This window comes from Bombyx mori, chromosome 6, assembly GCF_030269925.1.
Source record: "Bombyx mori chromosome 6, ASM3026992v2".
NCBI classification, from domain to species: domain Eukaryota; kingdom Metazoa; phylum Arthropoda; class Insecta; order Lepidoptera; family Bombycidae; genus Bombyx; species Bombyx mori.
In genome coordinates this window covers 4,442,708-4,463,060 of record NC_085112.1, presented here as the reverse complement: position 1 = coordinate 4,463,060, position 20,353 = coordinate 4,442,708, and the positions used below count along the sequence as shown (strand labels likewise).

Sequence of the window (20,353 nt, the reverse complement as noted above, 5' to 3'; positions counted from 1 at the left end):
GTGAAGTGTTAGTGGAGATCGCTGCAGACGACACGAAGTAAGAGGATTGTCGATTCCTGTTCACATGAGATTTCATATTTCATATTTCATTCAAAGGACAGTTTTACTTCAAAATTTAATGGGTTTAAGTCCACACAACGTGATAGAGGTCGCGCGGTGTGCTAACGTACTCAATTGTATCACAGAGTATGCTATTGAACAGCGAAAGGCTAGCGGTGTGCTTCATTCCGACCCGATAGGCTGGTTCTAATTCAGAGGGGTATCCCAAAATACCACAGGTATTACCTAGCTAGCCATTGCTCCTCCTACCCCCCAACCCTCCTCGAGCGGGCTCGGACGCTCATCCGATGTGGAAGCCAAATAAAAAAATCCCTTATAAAAAATCAATTAATTTCCAACTGCGGTGATCCGTCTTTAGGGACCCCCGGTGCAATCCCCACAACACCCACGAGCCCCCTCGGCGCATTCATGGGGATCGTCAGAGATTCGACTACCTTCAGGTATGAATTAAGCTAGTGCATCAAAATAACGAATTCGTTATTCCTCGGTACTGATCCAAAGCTTAGAGAATAGAATAATGAAACTTCCAACCTCATTAACTTTCAACAGCGAAACTGAAGTTGTACAGAAAAAATAAAAGACGTGTGGCACTCGGAGACTGCCGCGGTAAAGCTATTGCATAGCATTTTTTATCAACCTATGCAATTATAAATCGACAATAATAATTTAATATTAAAACAACAATAAAATAAGATCCGGCGAGAAACTCAGTGGGCTAACTTTCAATGAATCTGCTACATTGTGAGTATTCCATTTTGACCGCGCGCTCACTAGAGGGCGCTACATGGATTAGAGACACGCCTTTGGATGCCAGTTCTAACTCTCATTCGCCCAGAATCAACGGTTTAGCTAGTTTATTTTTAATGCCACTCCAATCACTGAATGAGTTACTACTCAGTAGTAGTAATAAAATTCTTCGACTAAGCGATAGAAAATGGCACGCCCAACGCATTGAATGTGATATAATTTTCTATTTTACAATTCCGTTTGTCGCCGATAGATGGCGCTTGACGCAAAAGCTGAATCGCGCTATCGTTGTGTTACCCACGAAATTATATCACATATTTTGATAGTACATTAATCGTTGTTTATCTCTAATATATTAAGTGTATAATCTATGGTTTAGACTTCTTACTTTAAACACTACACAAGCGCAACGTAGGAATGTGTTGAACGCGAGCTACATAATAGTCGTAGTGAGGCGTGGAAGGTTTTTTTCGTTACGGAATTTCATGATTCCGCTCTCAAGCAGCGCTCAAGGCCCACGATAAATCTGTGCAATATGCAACGATAGCGCGATTCAGCTTTTGCGTCAAACGCCATCTATCGGCGACAAACGGAATTGTAAAATAGAAGATTATATCACATTCAATGCGTTGGGCGTGCCATTTTCTATCGCTTAGTCGAAGAATTTAATTCCAACTCCCCCTATGCTCATTCAGTGATTGGTGTGGCATTAAAAATAAACTAGCTAAGCCGTTGATTCTGGGCGAATGAGAGCTAGAACTAGCATCCAAAGGCGTGTCTCTAATCCATGTAGCGCCCTCTAGTGTGCGCGCGGTCAAAATGGAATACTCACAATGTAGCCGATTCATTGAAAGTTAGCCCACTGAGTTCTTATTTTATTGTTGTTTTAATATTAAATTATTATTGTCGATTTATAATTGCATAAGTTGATAAAAAATGCTACGCAATCGCTTTACCGTGGCAGTCTTCGAGTGCCACAAATTTTTTTTTATTAATTTAAACGTGATGAAAGGTAAAATCAAAATCCTTCAAACATTAAGAAATCCTTCCAGCTCTAAAATTCACAAAGAATTGGAAACAGCAGTGAAAGAATAAACCTAGAGCGTGATAATACACTTACTCGTTTCGAAACTGGCCCATAGACATAGATCCAGTGAAAAGCACAACGATGTTATTTCAAAGGAGAAACTCTATACACTCTATACGGATTTCCTCCCGCATCAGGAGAATAAATCTTACACCCCCGATGGCCCTCTTCGGCCAATTCCAATATACCCTGGGCCAGGAAGATTAAGTACCTGGGAGTCACCCCGGATGCATCCATGACATTCCGCCCGCATATTAAAACAGTCCGCGACCGTACCGTGCTTATTCTCGGCAGAATTTACCCCATAATATCATTATGTAAGCGGAGTAAAATTTCCCTTCGGAACAAGGTCACTCTAAGAACTTGCATAAGACCCGTCGGAGCACCGTGGTTCGTGAAGAACGTTGACCTACTGACCTACACGATGACCTTTTTTTTTTTTTTCGGGCCGGGGGTCGAACCTCCTACGAGGTCCCCGCGCATACAGGGCGCGCGGGGTATGTGAGACTCAACGATCTGCAGGTGTTGAGAGCAGATCGCGGGCCCAAGGATTTTAGGGCCCACCCACTAAACGACTCCCCTGCACTCTTACACCCGACGTCCGATCCTCTCCGAGGTCAGAACCCGGATGAGGTAGGGGGGTTACCACGGTCAACACTACAACCAGACGGCGCGGCTCACCCCAAGGACGCCCAGCCGACGGAGCCTTCGAGGCGAATCGAAGGCTCTGAAACGTCGGCCGTCTCGGTACGGCAGCCCGTCAGGCCGCCCAGACAGTGCCGCTGGTGTCCCGGAATACCCCGCTGGACCAGAACCAGCCTGCCGGGTCGGGACGCGATACACCGCCAACCGGTCGCTCTTTCGTAACTCCTTGGCAGCGCGCTAGAGTGCTGGTAGCGCGCCGCGCGGCCTCTACCCCCTCAGGTCGCCCCTTGACCTTCACCGGGGGGAAGCCGCCATCTACAGGGGGCGGAGTCGGGCAAAGGCCCTTCTCTGGCCCCCGGCTCGGCGGCGACGGATAGGTGCGGAGAGGGATGAGCTCTCCCTCTCTCGTTCCGCCGCCTCCTTCTGCGAGATGGTGTACTCGCAGAAGTCGAGCATCGCCTTCCAGGACTCATCGCTCGGCAATGTTCGGCAGCGATAAGTCCGGTCCTATTTGCGAGACAAGGACACGGCGTTGCTCCAGCCATGCGGGGCAATATGCGAGCGTATGCTCGACCGTGTCCTCGTCGCAGTCACAGTGGTGACACTCCATCGTGACCTACGCGACGACCTGGGCCTCGAATCAATGTGGAAATACGTGAAGTCAGAGTCGTAACGCTACTTCAATAAGGCTATGCGTCATGATAATCGCCTTATCGTTGCCACCGCTGACTACAACCCAAATCCTGATCACACAGGAGCCAGTCACCGTCCACGCCCTATACACGTCCGTACGGATCCATTCAATAACCTTTGCATCAGACACCTTCAGCTCGAACACTAGGAGCAGGCTTAGGGACCCCGATAACCGTAGGTACTCGTCGAATTCGACAAAGAGTTTGACGTACAACCTAACCCATGCATCAGCCCGCTGAGTTTCTCGTCGGATCCTCTCACGGGGGTGGGGTGGCCTTGGTGATGTCGCTCGATATCGCCAATGCGCTTAACACGAGGTTTTAGTCGGTTAGAATCCGACATGCCCCGCCCGCCATCCCCATTGAAGGGCGGAAGTCCGGCGATTTCCTCCTGACAAAAAAAAAGGTTCTCTAAACAAAAATCACATTTCATATTTAATTAATAAATATTCCATCATTTTTATTGGTGGTAGAGCGTATTGTGAGTCCGCACGGGTAAGTACCACCACCCTGCCTATTTCTGCCGTGAAGCAGTAATGCGTTTCGGTTTAAAGGGTGGAGCAGCCGCTAGAACTATACTGAGACCTTAGAACTTATATCTCAAGGTGGGTAGTGCATTTACGTTGTATATGGCTATGGGCTTCAGTAACCACTTAACATCAGGTGGGCTATGAGCTCGTCCACTCATCTAAGCAATAGAAAAAAAATCTCAAGCCCACTTGTATTGATTAAAATGAAATTAATGATGTTTGTACAACCATGTAAACTACTCGATTTTCTATCAATTAGTAAATTAATAATTTTAACACATGGAAAGTTATAACTTAATTTAATGGATGAATATTGATTAAATAAGCTTATCGGAACAGTCTACCTGTCTTGGCGGTGAAGATGGCAGGTATCCGAACCATATCATCTAAAGTGAAACCTCTTGAATTACCAGATGTCAGTGAAAATAATTTTGCTGACGATGGACTTAAAATCGTACAACGATTCAAATTTTTTATTTACATACAAGTAATAACGGGAATCAATCGTTTGTATCTGTTGAAATGTAATAAATTTGTGATGTTGTTCAGCTATCTGTATGCAATGTTTTTGATTTCATTTGTCGTGTTAGTTTATTGGACAACCGAAGCGATGAAAAATTCAAACCTTGTCATCAGAAACTTCACATGTCTTGAATACATACTCCTGATTTGCATAGCGATGTTTCTGAAAAAGAAGAAAATGATAAAGTTCTTTGAAAACTTGAGTTGTCTCGACAAAATGCTAAAAATCGACAAAAACGTAAACAGCACGTGTTGCATGAAAAGAGTTTCCTTTTGGGTCGCAGGCAGCATTGTGTATAACTTAATCGAGTTTTACGCTATAGAATTTTACGATAACACCAACAAAGGGTTGGTGACTATAATCTGCACTTATACTTTTGCATTGGCTCACGATTGTGAGCAAATATTTTTCTTCACATTACAACGAGTCGTGTACTTGAGGCTTTTAGTCGTAAAGAGACATATACAAGAGTATTTTAAAGTAGACGAAGACAGTAGCAGGAAGAAACCAAACAAATATGAGATGTTATCAAATAATGTACAGCTAAATCTCACCGCTTTGCACGAAGTGTATGCGTTACTACACAACTGCGCTGAAAAACTCAACACAGTGATGAGTATTCCGGTAAGAAAGCCTGATCTGCTTAAAAAAAGAGTGCATAATTATCCAAATGCTATTTAAATTAATAAATGTTTCAGGTGCTACTCATATTATTTACTTCCGGATTATCCACGACTATTCTTCTGAAAATTCTTGTTAGAGTCATACAATTCACGGATCCTTCAAATCCGGGCGTAAGTCTCATCTTCTATACTTATATTATTTTTAATATTATAAATCTGAAGAGTTTGTTTGTTTGAACGCGCTAATCTCAGGAACTACTGGTCCGATTTGAAATTATTTCTGTGTTAGATAGCCCATTTATTGAGGAAGGCTATAGACTATATAACATCACGCTAAGACCAGTACAAATCTTTTTTTTTTTTATCGAAAGATTACTGGTGGCCTGAAGGCCTTTCCAGTTTCACCAGGACAGGTGGGTGAGCAAAGGCTCAGCCAGGAGGGGTGGGATTTGCTAACAACTGCCCAAGCGCCTCCGAAGGAGACCTAACAACTCAAGAACAATTGCTTCGCGAATGAATCTGCTACCGGATCGGAATCGCGACCGGCTGAGAAGATCCGGCGAGAAACTCAGCGGGCTGATGCATGGATTAGGTTGCACGTCGACCTCTTTGTCGAGTTCGACGAGTATGGTTACCGGGGCTCCTAGTATTAGAGCTGAAGGCGTCTAATGCAAAGGTTATTTATTGGATCTGATGAATCCATAAGGACGTGTCTAGGGCGTCGTCGGTGACTGGCTCCTGCATGATCAGGATTCGGGGAGTAGTTAGCGGCGGCAACGATAAGGCGATTATCATGACGCATAGCCGTTCCGATGCTGACTTCATGTATTTCCGAATTGATTCGAGGACCAGGTCGTCGTGTAGGTCAACATTCCTCACGAACCACGGAGCCCCGTCAGCTAACCTGCAAAAGCGGGATTGTAGGGATAGGAGGGTGTCAAGGTGTATGCGGGCCGCGTGAGCGAACATCACACTCGCGTAAATCATGACGGGCCTTATGCGAGTTTTGTAAAGTGTCACCTTGTTCCGAAGGGACATTTTACTCCGCTTATATATCATAGGATAGAGTCTGCCGAGAATAAATGCGGCACGATCGCAGACTGTTTTATGTGCGGGCGGAATGTCATGGATACATCCAGGGTGACTCCCAGGTACTTGACCTTCCTGGCCCAGGGTATAGGTTGGCCGAAGAGGGTGATCGGGGGTGTGATGTTTCTCCTCCTAATGCGTGAGGAAATAAGCGGTGAGTTTCCCCTTTGAAATAACACTGCGGTGCTTTTCGCTGGGTTGATGTCTATGCACCATTTTCGGAACCACTGTCCTAGGGCTACGGCTGCCTTCTGAAGCTTCTTCGCAATAAGGGACTTATTTCTACTCGAATAGTAAACACTCCTGTCGTCGGCGAATAAAGCTAACTGGGTCGGCGGTGACCGGGGAATATCGATGACGAATAAGCTAAATAGGAGGGGCGAGAGGACAGAGCCTTGCGGGACTTCAGCCGTGAGAGGTCGCGGAGAGGAGCGGGTTCCCTCGACTCGATATCGAAAAGAGCGTTTCGAAAAGAAGTCCCGTATGATGAGCACGAGACTATCCGGCACACCCATGTTGAATAGTTTGAAAATCAAACCGTTGTGCCAGACTTTGTCGAACGCTTTTTCGACGTCGAAGAAGAGGGCTCCCGTGTAGATTGGTTTTGGTCGGTTAAGCCCTACGAGAATGTGCTCCGTGAGGCTTTGCACCTGTTGTACGCATGAGTAATTTGCACGGAATCCGAATTGTTCATCGATGAGAATGCCCTTGGATGAGACGAAGTCTCTGAGGCGTTTATAGAGCAGACGCTCATACAGTTTGCCTAGAGACATGAGGAGGCTAATCGGGCGGTAACTCGTCGGATTATTTTGGTTTACCGGGTTTGTGTATGCCGATAACGTCCGATTCTTTCCACACCGTGGAAAAGATACAGTTCGCCATAGCGGCATTGAAAATAGATGCCAACATCACGATGAGTTGGACGGGTAGAAGTTTAATAACGCGGTTGGATATACCGTCGGAACCGGGAGCCTTGCGAGGACGTAGGTCTTTGATCAGGTCTTTAACTTCTATCGGGGTGACGGGTGGTAACGCATCCGATGGTGGCAAGGAGGCTCTGCGTTCTACCTCACTGTCTACTAATTCTACGTGAACTGGGTCCGCGGATTGAATACTGGGCATGCACTGGGCTTGCAATGTATCGGGCAGCAGCTCTGCTTTTTTGTCATCATCGAAAGCCGCGAGTCGGCCTGAGGGGCCTACGAGGGGGGCATAGTTACTACCGTATCCGATTTGAGAGAACGAGCTGAGCGGTAGTAAGACCTTTGAAAGGGCGCGAGTCCTTCTAAGAAATCAAACCATCTGGCATCTCGGACTTCGGCGATGCGAGACTTTACGTCGCGTTGTAAGGCACGCATTCGAATGCGATTCCTCGGTAGGATACCTATCGTAGACATGGATCGAGGCGTTCTTAGCTCTAAGGAGTTCCCTAATATCGTCGAGCAATTTGAAGCGGTGAAGGAAGTCCTCCGCTACAACTTGCTTCGATGACTTATCTAATGTCAAGGTGATGTGTGACGTTACGATGTCTATGGCTTCAGCGGTATCCTGAGGAGGCAGGGTAGAGTCCGGGCTGAACGGGAGCGATGGTGGATCAGATTCAGCCAAGCTGATACCCAGCGTGTGCCAATCCACAACAGTCCTCGTGACGGGAACGGAATCGGGAGCGCGACCGAGCTTCATAACGACAGGACGGTGGTCTGAGTCTAACTCTGAAACTACTTCGATCGAGTGTAAGCGCAGAGCTACGTTTTTTAATAACGCTATGTCGAGTATATCCGGGCGATGTGCGATATTTAGCGGGTAGTGAGTCGGGGTCAGCGGAGCGACGATATCGAAGGCGAGATCATCGATTAACGTGTCGAGGCGCCTGCCATTAGGGGTTGTGGTTTGAGAGTTCCACCTGACATGCTTACAATTTAGGTCATCTGCCAGAATGACAGAGCTTCCCATGCCGAGCAGCGCCTTAATATCACTGCTTAGAACGATCTTATCCGATGGAAGATAAACGGACGCGATAACGATCGGCGCGTGTCCAGTCAGTGAGATTCGGCATATTGATGCTTCGATGTTAGAAATTGCGTGGGGGTCGAGTGGGACACAGTGCAGGGCTCTTCTATAGTAAATGACGGTACCACCACCACGAGCAGTGAGCCTGTCGTTCCTAACCATGTTATAGTTCGTAGTTTTAGGGTCGCGGCGCGCGGGCTTAAGCAGAGTCTCCTGCACCAAAAAGATGTCAATTTGATGGTCACGAAAAAATCACAAACCTGATCACGTTGATTTGCGAGACCGTAAGCGTTAAAAAATCCTATCGTTACGGATAGGGGCTTGATTCTACTTATGTACGCCATTGATTACCGGCAGAGTGAGGCGAGGACGTACGTATTTAACGACGCGTATACGGCAGCGTATTCTTGCACAACGGCAATGAAGTGTTGTGCAGTGGAGGTGGCGCAAATGGCGTCACCCAAAGCACGCTCAAAGTTGATCGACTAAAAAAAGTCGATCGCTAGAGCGAGATTGTCAGATTGAGAAAATCATAACGAATAGCCAAGTCCTTATTAAAATGTTAATATTATATTAACATGTTTATATTATGTTAATATTATATTAACATGTTAATGACACTACTGGAATTCTAAGCTATCGGTTCAACTGATTAATATATAGTGATTGAATTTGCTTTAAGCTCAACTAGATGATAACCGAACTTTGCTCGGTTTTTTTTTTGTTAACGCCATCTTGTTGTGTCTTTAAAACGGTTAGTTGCCCTCAACTAAGAAAAATAGTATTATTATTCGCCAATAGATGTCGGGAAGAGTTGATTATTGAAAACACGAAAAAGCAACATTTTCTGAAAATAAATCGTAGCTAGATATTATATACATAACTAGTCAGGTCATAAGTATTGTCACACAGTAAAAACTTTTCTTTTAGAATGCTGGCCACAAAAAAGTTTATTGAATTCGAATTTCGAAGTGTTCATGGAAATAAAAATGTATACTTTTAGAATTTTACTCATTTTTAAATATGGAGTGGACGCTTAAAGAAGACCGTGTTGCAGTTATTGCGTTGCATCGTTGCGGTTACGCGCCAATTCAAATTTTTAACATACTGAAAAATTTTAATATAACCAAAAGAATCGTTTATCGTACCATCAAACGATACAATGAAGACTCTAGTGTAGATGACAGGTCAAGAAGTGGTCGCCCTCGGTCTGTTAGGACTCCAGCAGTGATAAAAGCTGTGAAGGCGCGAATTCAAAGAAATCCCAAACGTAAGCAGAAACTGTTGGCCCTTCAGATGGGGTTAAGCAGAACCACGGTGAAAAGGGTGTTAAATGAAGGGCTTCGGGCATATCGAAGAAAAACAGGACATCGTTTGAATGCTCGTCTAATGGACCTGAGACTGAAGAGATGCCGCGCTTTGTTGAAGCGGTACACGGGGAAAAAATATCGGGAAATTCTTTTTTCGGATGAAAAAATGTTTACCGTAGAAGAGAGCTACAACAAACAAAATGATAAGGTGTACGCACACAGTAGTGAAGAAGCAAGCAACCGTATTCCGCGTGTCCAACGAGGTCATAATCCATCCTCGCTCATGGTATGGTTGGGAGTTTCTTATTGGGGCTTAACAGAGGTACATTTTTGTGAGAAAGGTGTAAAAACGAATGCAGTTGTGTATCAAAATACAGCCCTGACGAACCTTGTGAAACCTGTTTCTCATACCATGTCCAATAACAGGCACTGGATATTCCAACAAGATTCGGCGCCAGCTCATAGAGCGAAGAGCACATAAGACTGGCTGGCGGCGCATGAAATCGACTTCATCCGGCACGAAGACTGGCCCTCCTCCAGTCCAGATTTGAATCCATTAGATTACAAGATATGGCAACACTTGGAGTAAAAGGCGTGCCAAAGCCTCATCCCAATTTGGAGTCACTCGAGACATCCTTGATTAAGGCAGCCGCCGATATTGACATGGACCTCGTTCGTGCTGCGATAGACCACTGGCCGCGCAGATTGAAGGCCTATATTCAAAATCACGGAGGTCATTTTGAATAAACTTTAGTGTCATAAGAATCTATGTTTTGTTAAGTTCATTTTGGTATATGAATAGGTACATAATGAATAAACTTGTTTCAATTATTTTACATTAAACATGTGACAGAATTTATGACCTGACTAGGTATATATTAATATACAAGAATTGCTCGTTTAACGGTATAAGATAAGAAACAAGGTTCCCTTAGGACGTAAATTTTAACTTCGAATTACACGAAAACGCAAGTGCACTAACTTCAAGTGCAAGTGCACCAATAATGAAACAGTCCAACTTATGAATGATTGATTATATTCACAGTCAACAATCGGAGTGTGCGTGTATTTAATAGTGCGTTGCATCAAATACACGTTGTTAGTTGTGATCCCGTGCTATTACTCAAGCATCACTGCAACTCAAGTTTCTCTTATTCGTATCACACTTCATGATGCCATCAACACTATTCCACTGGGTAAGTGTATTTGAAATGTCATAGATCAAAGTACAAAAGTCATTGCCTATCCGGTGTTAGAAAAATGTTTCAATGGCATTCCTTAATTCACTTACGGAACAACAACATTCTTCACTAAAATTAGGGTGAAGCGCGGCAGTAGTTGGAGTAGACGGACGTTCCATACCTGAAGTGACATACCGGACCTTCACATTAAAATCAGCTAAAATATCTAAGAAGGCAGAAAGGACCAACAAAAACAATTTTTTGTAAACAGTCGACGTCGCCCTAAGCACATCATTTCGGATCCTGCCAATCCACTAACGGTGCTTTTAAGTACCTCAAGCACCGGTCACCGTCCTCGTCGAACCCGTCGCTTGCGACGAAGAGCTTGGCCAGTAAATTAACCCACAGACACAGCCCACTGAGTTTCTTGCCGGAACTTTTTCTAAATGGGTCGCGTTTCCGATCCGGGGGTAGATTTTGCGAAGCGCTGCTCTTTCTAGGGCTAGTGTTAGCAACGTCCTTAAGTTAGAGTCCCATGAGCTCACCTACTCGCTTGGTTACGCTGAAATAGCCCTCTAAGGCTACAAGCATAGGTAGGAAGAAAAATGTATTTTTGAGTGGGTTAGACCCGATAGGTGGTTCCAATTTTTTAGGCAATAATAAATTCCAACGACCCGTCTTTGTAATTAACTTTCTAATAAGACGTGTACATTGAGTGCATCGCAAGACCGGCTATTGTGGCGAACCTTAGGGGAAATCTATGTCCAGCAGCGGACTTCAGTAGGCTGAACAAAAAAATTATAGATCCATATTCAAATATTTGTTTTATTCGCAGGCAAACTCCAACGTCGGAAGGTCAAAGCGTTTTACTTGATGACTAAAGAATATAGTTTCGTCTATGATTTGGGGGGAGTCATCAAACTCAACATGTCTTTACCACTAAGCTATATCAGTCTCTGTATAAGTTACTTGGTCATTATAATACAGTTCTCAAAATTTTTAGATTAAAATGTCTATCGTTTTTAATATTATTTTTAGGTAGTAAGCATTTTCTTAAACATGGCTAATATCACTGATTTACACATATTAAGTTCTCAAAACAGCGAAAAATGTTTTTTTTATTCTCAGCTGTCTATTGAAGCTGATATTTTATGAAATGAATACATGAGGAAAATACAAATATTGTATAAATAACAGTTGATCGTGTGAAGTTTTATGCGGTAGTATTTTACTGTTGACTTATTTACAATTAATTTAATGAGGTAACGTATAAAACGATAACATTACTTGTTTATTACAATAGTACATTGTGCACCAATGGAGAAAAGTTGCCAAACACGCTGGAGGAAATGTCCAACTTTTCTCCCGCGGTGCACATACAATTTTTTTCCTACCAGGCCGAAAGTTCGTGGAGTACTGAGCCGGGGTTCAGGGGCGAAGCCCTGGCCGGGTTAAAGGGGCGGAGCCCCCCCTTACTCATAAAAAAAACAATTTAATTGTTTTTTAATTTTTAAATAAACTACTACTAATTGAATAAGAACTGTCTGATGGACTCATCTTTGTTTAATACTTCACTTTTAAATTTTATTGCATTTTGTTTATTTCACTTTTACACTAAACACAATATTGCAAATTACCCGAGCACAACAATGGCGGAGAATATTAGATGCGTGAGAGCAGACGCACACACTAACGCGCATGCGCACTTGTACCCAGGGAGATAAAACTTACCCTTTCTTCCCTGTACAGCGGGAGGAAAAGTTACGCTTTCTTCTCCGTACAGCGGGACGAAAACCGAACTTTCGGTGTAGGTAGGAGAAAAAAAGCCTTGTCTTAGCTTACACAATTTGTCATTTTATGATGGTTCTAGCAACTACAACTTATTTTATACAAACAAACGTAATTACTGCAAAAAACAATTCACATAATATGGCTTAATATTCACAATACATATTTAGTGATTGATAATGACTTAAAATACTTTTAACTAACATAAACTAACATTATTATTATCCAGCCTAATAATAGATAGCGTCAACAACATGATTTGCATAATAATTACAATACCTAATTAAATTATTAATGTTATTTATCACATAATGTATTATTAATACCTATGTTTAATTAATATTTAATTATTTATACAGTCATGTGTGTTTTAAATAATAATATAATCATTTAACAAATTCTGAACATTTTCACTTCAACATAATGTCTACTAAATATTAAACATGGTAGAATAACAGTTTCATTTTGCTAATAATAAATAAATAATAACGTAGAATAAACTAAACTATATTATATATCATGTTAATTATTGCTAATAGTGGCGTTTGCGCCCATATAGATTAAAACGCTTGGAAATATTTTTGGTGTTTTTAAATTCTTAATATAACGTAATTTAATTGAGCCCTTAATTTATATATGGGCTTATGTAATTATAGTCCATCTAATGTTAAGCCCACAGAAAATACAATGAAGCCACCAACTATTTTGAAACATGACTATGTGTTCTAGATTTTACTGTACAACGGCTATCCACTCTTTCAGACTACATACAGCTCATTGCGGTTTTCTGCCAGAAAATTATCCATGTGGTCTCAGAATATTCCCTACAGTAAAATATTAGATTTTTATTTCACGATCCTATTAGCTTCGTAGGCATATGTAAATGTGGATTTCTTTTTTCTAGTTTCTTCTAGTTTCGATATGAAGTGCGTTCCAGATGTTTCGAGAATACATGAAATGTTGACAATAGACTAATGCGATATTTGGTGGTTTTAAATGCTTTCATTTTATTAACAAAACGTATAATCAATCAGTGTTTTGCTCGTGCAGTAATAGCAGCAATAAAAGTTAATTTATTAAAAACTTTTCTTTTGGTAAGGTCTGTAAGAAGGTAACAACGAACTAAAAAGAGTTGGTAGTTTAACATTTATGAGTGTTTATCGCGGTAGGAATATCAGATTGAAGGGTATGAAGCAATCACAAGATCATCCAGTAATCATGAGATGAATATTGCTTACTGCGTTTTGTATTTTGTCCGCTGTCTAGTCTAGTGATTGGTCACTTTGAAGATTGTTTCTGGATTCCGTTTTAGGGCGAATTCAGTATATTTAACAAATATTGGATATTTTCCTTCTACACATACAGACTTACATATGTGGTGGATACATTTTTAAATCTTGAAACAAACAACCTATCAAACCAAAGCTCGCAATTAAAATACGAAACCATTACTGTAAAAATACACAAACTCTTCTACGGAGTGTACTCGCATATACCGCTCGTACAAATGCAGTTGATATTCGTATCTTTGTGCTGATTCTCGATACTGTTGCGTCTCGGTCGATTTCACAGGGTTTCCAAGATAAGGAGTTCATATGATATTTAGGGTTGCTAAATTTCACTTTAATTAACTTTCGAAGCGACTAAATCTGAAGAGCGCTTTACTGTTCTATTATGGTTGAATTAGGTGGGTAGACGCTAATGCACGATCTACCAACAGCATAACATGAATGTCGTTAATAATCTTCAAACATAAGGTCAAAAGTCCTAATAATACAAAACATAAGTTGTAACTTAGTAACCACTGTCCTACTCTTTGCGCCAGACCTATAACCTATGTTGGCTCAATCAGTAACTTTTCACAACAAGTTTATTGCTTTATTGCTTTACAGTATATTTTACGTCTAAAAACGTAAATGACAGTAATAACATAATTTATTTTAACACACTAAATTGTTTAAACTAGCAAGGTATTGATGTTTTGATTACTTTTTTTATAGTAACGATACTCAAAAAGTTGCAACCCTGAGTAATATTTTCATCCATTTGTCGAATCAATCTTGCACTAGTGAAGTGTTAGTAGGGATCGCTGCAGATGACACGAAATAAGAGGATTGTCGATTCCTGTTCACATGAGATTTCAGATCTGTGCAATATTAAAGGACCGTTTTACTTCAAAATTTAATGGGTTTAACATACAAACACAACGTGATAAAGGCCGCGCAGTGTGCTAGCGTACTCTATTGCATTACAGAGTATGATATTGAACAGCCAAGCTAGCGGTGTTTCATTCAGACCCGATAGGCTGATTCTAATTGAGAAAGGTATCCCAAAATACCACAGGTATTACCTAGACCGTTTCACTTACTGCTGACCGTAAAAGCTGTGTGGAGTCGTGTACACCCCGACATCGTCGGTCAGGTGTCCTTGGAGTGGTGGTGCTTCTGGTTGCATGTTGACAGCAATTGCTCCTGCTACCCCCCAACCCTGCCTCGAGCGCGCTTGGACGCTCATCCGAAGTGGAAGCCAAATAAAATAATCCATTAATTTCCAACTGTGGTGATCCGTGCTTTAGAGACCTCCGGTGCAATCCCCACAACACCCACGGTGCATTCATGGCGATCGTCGGAGACTCGACTACCTTCAGGTATGAATTAAGCCAGTGCATCAAAATATGAAATTTGTTATTCCTCAGTACAGATCCACAGCTCAGGGAATAGAATAATGAAACTTCCAACCTCATTAACTTTCAATAGCAAAACTGAATTTATTCAGAAATAAATATTTACAGTATGCAGTTGTTGTGTTCACTCGAATATATGAGGAGTTCCCAAGGTGTTGACTTCAACGGGGCGGCAATAAAATGGAATGAATATCAGACCTTATCTCTACAAGATGAGAATCTCGATGTTAATTCGATTTGAACGAGTTTTGCTCTATCAAGTGAAGTGAGTTTTACACTTATCTGTGTATACTAACTTTTCTTTGCTGACTTTACTTTTAAGTGAAGTTTTCTATGAATATTATTTTTATTTTTTTTAAGTTTAAAATTTTAGTTTTTAAAAACGTGGTTATTTTTATTGAAAAGCTGCACTTTTTTTTATTAATTTAAAAGTGATGAAAGGTAACATCAACACCCTTCAAGCACTAAGAACTCCAGCTCTAAAATTCATAAAGCCTTGGAAACAACAGTGAAATAATAAACCTAGAGCGTGATAATACACTTACACGTTTTGAAAATGGCGCAAAAACATCGATCCAGTGAAAAGCACAACGATGCTATTTCAAAGGGGAAACTCTATACACTCTATACGGATTTCCATTCGCATCAGGAGGAGAAATCTCACACCCCCGATCGCCCTTTTCGGCCAACTTATTCCCTGGGCCAGGAAGGTTAAGTACCTAAGAGTCACCCTGGATGGATCCAAGACATTCCGCCCGCATATTAAAACAGTCCGCGACCGTACCGTGTTTATTCTTGGCAGAATTTACCCCATGATATGTAAGCAAAGTAAAATTTCCCTTCGCAACAAGGTGACACTCTACAAAACTTGTATAAGACCAGCCATGACTTACACGAGTGTGGTGGTCGCTCACGTAGCCACCCACATAGACACCCTCCAATCCCTAGAATCCCGCTTTTGCAGATTAGCCGTCGAAGCTCCGTGCTACGTGAGCAATGTTGAACTACACGACGACCTGGGCCTCGAATCAATCTGGAAATCCATGAAGTCAGCTACGAACCGGTGCTTTGATAAGGCTATGCGTCATGAAAATCGCCTTATCGTTGCCACCACTGACTACAACCCGAATCCTGATCACACAGGAGCCAGTCACCGTCGACGCCCTATACACGTCCGTACGGATCCATTCAATAACCTTTGCATCAGACACCTTCAGCTCGAACACTAGGAGCAGGCTTAGAGACCCCGATAACCGTAGGTACTCGTCGAATTCGACAAAGAGTTTGACGTGCAACCTAACCCATGCATCAGCCCGCTGAGTTTCTCATCGGATCCTCTCACGGGGGTGGGGTGGCCTTGGTGGTGTCGCTCGATATCGCCAATGCGTTTAACAGGAGGTTTTAGTCGGTTAGAATCCGACATGCCCCGCCCGCCATCCCCATTGAAGGGCGGAAGTCCGGCGATATCCTCCTGACAAAAAAAAAAAAGTTCTCTAAACAAAAATCACATTTCATGTTTAATTAATAAATATTCCATAATTTTTATTGGTGGTTGCACGTATTGTGAGTCCGTACGGGTAAGTACCAACACCCTGCCTACCTGCCTATTTCTGCCGTGAAGCAGTAATGCGTTTCGGTGTGAAGGGTGGGGCAGCCGTTATAACTATACTGAGACCTTAGAACTTATATCTCAAGGTGGGTAGCGCATTTGTTGTAAGCGCGATTGTAGTAACGTTGTAGATATCTATTGGCTCCAGTAACCACTTAACATCAGGTGGGCTATGAGCTCGTCCACTCATTTATTTATTTATTTGGGAAACAAACAGTACAATACAGACATATAATATTTTGAAATATATAGCTAAAACAATAACTAAATATGTTTTCACAATCAAAATCACCTATAAGTAGTAAGTGAACAGAGAAGAGAAATTTAGAAATTTAAATTACAAAAAAACATAAGCAACACAATACAATACGCACATATTATTTTATACCTTAACTATATCATCTAAGCAATATATTTTTTTTATCTCAAACCCACTTGTCTTGATTAAAATGAAATTGATGATGTTTATACAACCATGTAAACTACTCGATTTTCTATCAATTAGTAAATTAATAATTTTAACACATGGAAAGCTATAACTTAATTTAATGGATGAATATTGATTAAATAAGCTATCGGAACAGTCTACCTGCCTCGGCGGTGAAGATGGCAGGTATCCGAACCATATCATTTAAAGTGAAACCTCTTGAATTACCAGATGTCAGTGAAAATAATTTTGCTGACGATGGACTTAAAATCGTACAACGATTCAAATTTTTTATTTACATACAAGTAATAACGGGAATCAATCGTTTGTATCTGTTGAAATGTAATAAATTTGTGATGTTGTTCAGCTATCTGTATGCAATATTTTTGATTTCGTTTGTCGCGTCAGTTTATTGGACAAAAGAACCGATGAAAAATTCACACCTTGTCATAAGACTTTTCTCATTTATTGAATACATACTCCTGATTTGCATATCAGTGTTTTTGAAAAAGAAGAAAATGATGAAGTTCTTTGAAAACTTGAGCATGTTCGACCAAATACTGAAAATTGACAAAAACGTAAACAGCACGTTTTGCATGAAAAGAGTTTTCTTTTGGGTCACAGGCAGCATTGTGTATAACTTAATCGAGTTTTACGCTCTGGAATTTTACGATAATACCAGCAAAGGATTGATGACTATAATCTGCACTTATACTATTGCATTGACTCACGATTGTGAGCAAATATTTTTCTTCACATTACAAAGAGTCGTGTACTTGAGGCTTTTAGTCGTAAAGAGGCATATACAAGAGCATTTTAAAGTAGACGAAGACAGTAACAGGAAGAAACCAAACAAATATGAGATGTTATCAAAAAATGTACAGCTAAATCTCACCGCTTTGCACGAAGTGTATGGGTTACTACACAACTGCGCTGAAAAACTCAACAAAATTATGAGCATTCCGGTAAGAAAGCTTGATCTGATTAATGAAAACGTGCATAATTATGCAAATGTTATTTAAATTAATAAAATTTTCAGGTGCTACTCATGTTATTTACTTCCGGATTATCCACGACTATTCTTCTGAAAATTCTTGTTAGAGTCATACAATTCACGGATCCTTCAAATCCGGGTGTAAGTTTTATCTTCTATACTTATATTATTTTTAATATTGTAAAGCTGAAGAGTTTGTTTGTTGGAACGCGCTAATCTCAGGAGCTAATGGTCCGATTTGAAATTATTTCAGTGTTAGGTAACCCATTTATTGAGGAAGGCTATAGGCTATATAACATCACGCTATAACCAATACAGCACCAATAAAGAATCAAAATAGGGGTTTCAATAGCTCCTTAACATTCTATAATTCAAAAATATTTTCACTGTCTACGTAAATGGAATGGGGGGTAAAATTTAGCGTTATGCCAAAGTAACTATTCTACGCGGACGGAGTCGCGGGCAAAAGCTAGTAATTAAATATTAACTATTGAATTAAACGTGTAATATGAACAAAAAAGAATATGGTAAAGAGCTCGTCATAACAGAAAGAGAAGTAGATGTTTTTATAGCAAAAGCCTAGAAAAATTTTAGTGAACAGTTCATTTGAAAATATCTCAACAAGAACCTAATACTGTTTTTACAATTTTGTTTATGCTGATTTGGGATAACACCCAAAGGAATGTCTTTCACCGAGCGGATGATATTACTCGGTATATCGACGGTCTGAATGTTGTTTGTTTGGAACTTGTACATATTGCAAGCTTATCTTGAAAACGCCGTAAGCGACAATCAGTCATCTGTCAAATATCTTGTGTTATATGATCTCGCAAAACTGAAAATCATAAAGAATAACTAGGTCCTTATTAAAATGCAAATATTATATTAACCTGTTAATGACACCACTGGAATTATAAGCTATCGGTTCAACTGATTAATAGATAGTAATTGAATTTGATTTAAGCTCAATAAGAAACAAGGTTCCCTTAGGACGTAAATTTTAACTTCGAATTACACGAAAACACAAGTGCACTAAATTCAAGTGCAAGTGCACCAATAATGAAACATTCCAACTTATAAATTATTAATTATATTCAGCCAGCAGCAATCGGAGTGTGCGTGTATTTAATAGTGCATTGCATCAAATACACGTTGTTAGTTGTGATCCCGTGCTATTACTCAAGCATCACTGCAACTCAAGTTTCTCTTATTCGTATCACGCTTCATGATGCCATCAACACTATTCCACTGGGTAAGTGTATTCGAAATGTCATAGATTAAAGTACAAAAGTCATTGCCTATCCGGTGCTAGAAAAATGTTTCAATGTCATTGCTTAATTCACTTACGGAACAACAACATTCTTCACTAGAATTAGGGTGAAGAGCGGCAGTAGTTTGAGCAGACCGACGTTGCATTCCTGAAGTGACATACCAGACCTTCACATTAAAATCAGCTAAAATATTTAAGAACACAGAAAGGACCAACAAATAAAAAAAATTAAACAGTCTACGTTGCCCTAAGCACATCATTTCGGATCCTCCCAATCCACTAACGGTGCTTTTAGGTACCTCAAGCACCGATCACCGTCCTTGTCGAACCCGTCGCTTGCGACGAAGAGTTTGGCCAGTAAATTGAGTTTCTCGCCGGAGCTTTTTCTCAATGCGTCGCGTTTCCGATCCGGTGGTAGATTCTACGAAGCGCTGCTCTTGTTAGGGCTAGTGTTAGCAACATCCTCATGTTAAAGCGCCGTGAGTTCACCTACTCGCTAGGTTACGCTGGAATAGCCATCTAAGGCTGCAAGCATAGATAGGAAAAAAATGTGTTTTTGAGTGGGTTCCTAAATTAATTATATTTACTCTTAGACCCGATAGGTGGTTCCAATTTTTTAGGCAATAATAAATTCAAACGGCCCGTCCTTGTAATTAACTTTCTAGTAAGACGCGTACATTGAGTGTATCGCAAGACCGGCTATTGCGGCGAACCTTAGGGGAAATCTATGCCCAGCAACGGACTTCAGAGGGCTGAATAAAAAAATTATAGATCCATATTCAAATATTTGTTTTATTCGCAGGCAAACTCCAACGTCGGAAGGTCAAAGCGTTTTACTTGATGACCAAAGAATATAGTTTCGTCTATACTTTGGCAGGGGTCATCAAACTCAACATGTCTTTGCCACTAAGCTATATCAGTCTCTGTACGACTTACTTAGTCATTATAATACAGTTCTCAAAATTTTTAGATTAAAATGTCTATCGTTTTTAATATTATTTTTAGGTAGTAAGGCATTTTCTGTAAGCAAGGCTAATTTCACTGATTTACACATATTAAGTTCTCAGAATAGCGAAAAATGTTTT

The 20,353-nt window shown here is 40.9% G+C and overlaps 1 protein-coding gene across 1 annotated transcript; it reads left to right on the top strand.

Annotated features, from left to right (window-relative positions):
- Window positions 1–4,122: 4,122 nt before the first annotated feature.
- Window positions 4,123–20,343, top strand: LOC119628659 (uncharacterized). Its single transcript, XM_062669234.1, has 9 exons — window positions 4,123–4,908; window positions 4,983–5,078; window positions 10,362–10,512; window positions 11,333–11,502; window positions 15,820–16,016; window positions 17,162–17,969; window positions 18,044–18,143; window positions 19,101–19,250; window positions 20,071–20,343. The coding sequence occupies exons 1-9, from the start codon at window positions 4,123–4,125 to the stop codon at window positions 20,241–20,243; spliced, it is 2,631 nt and encodes an 876-aa protein (XP_062525218.1). The 3' UTR covers window positions 20,244–20,343.
- Window positions 20,344–20,353: the final 10 nt, after the last annotated feature.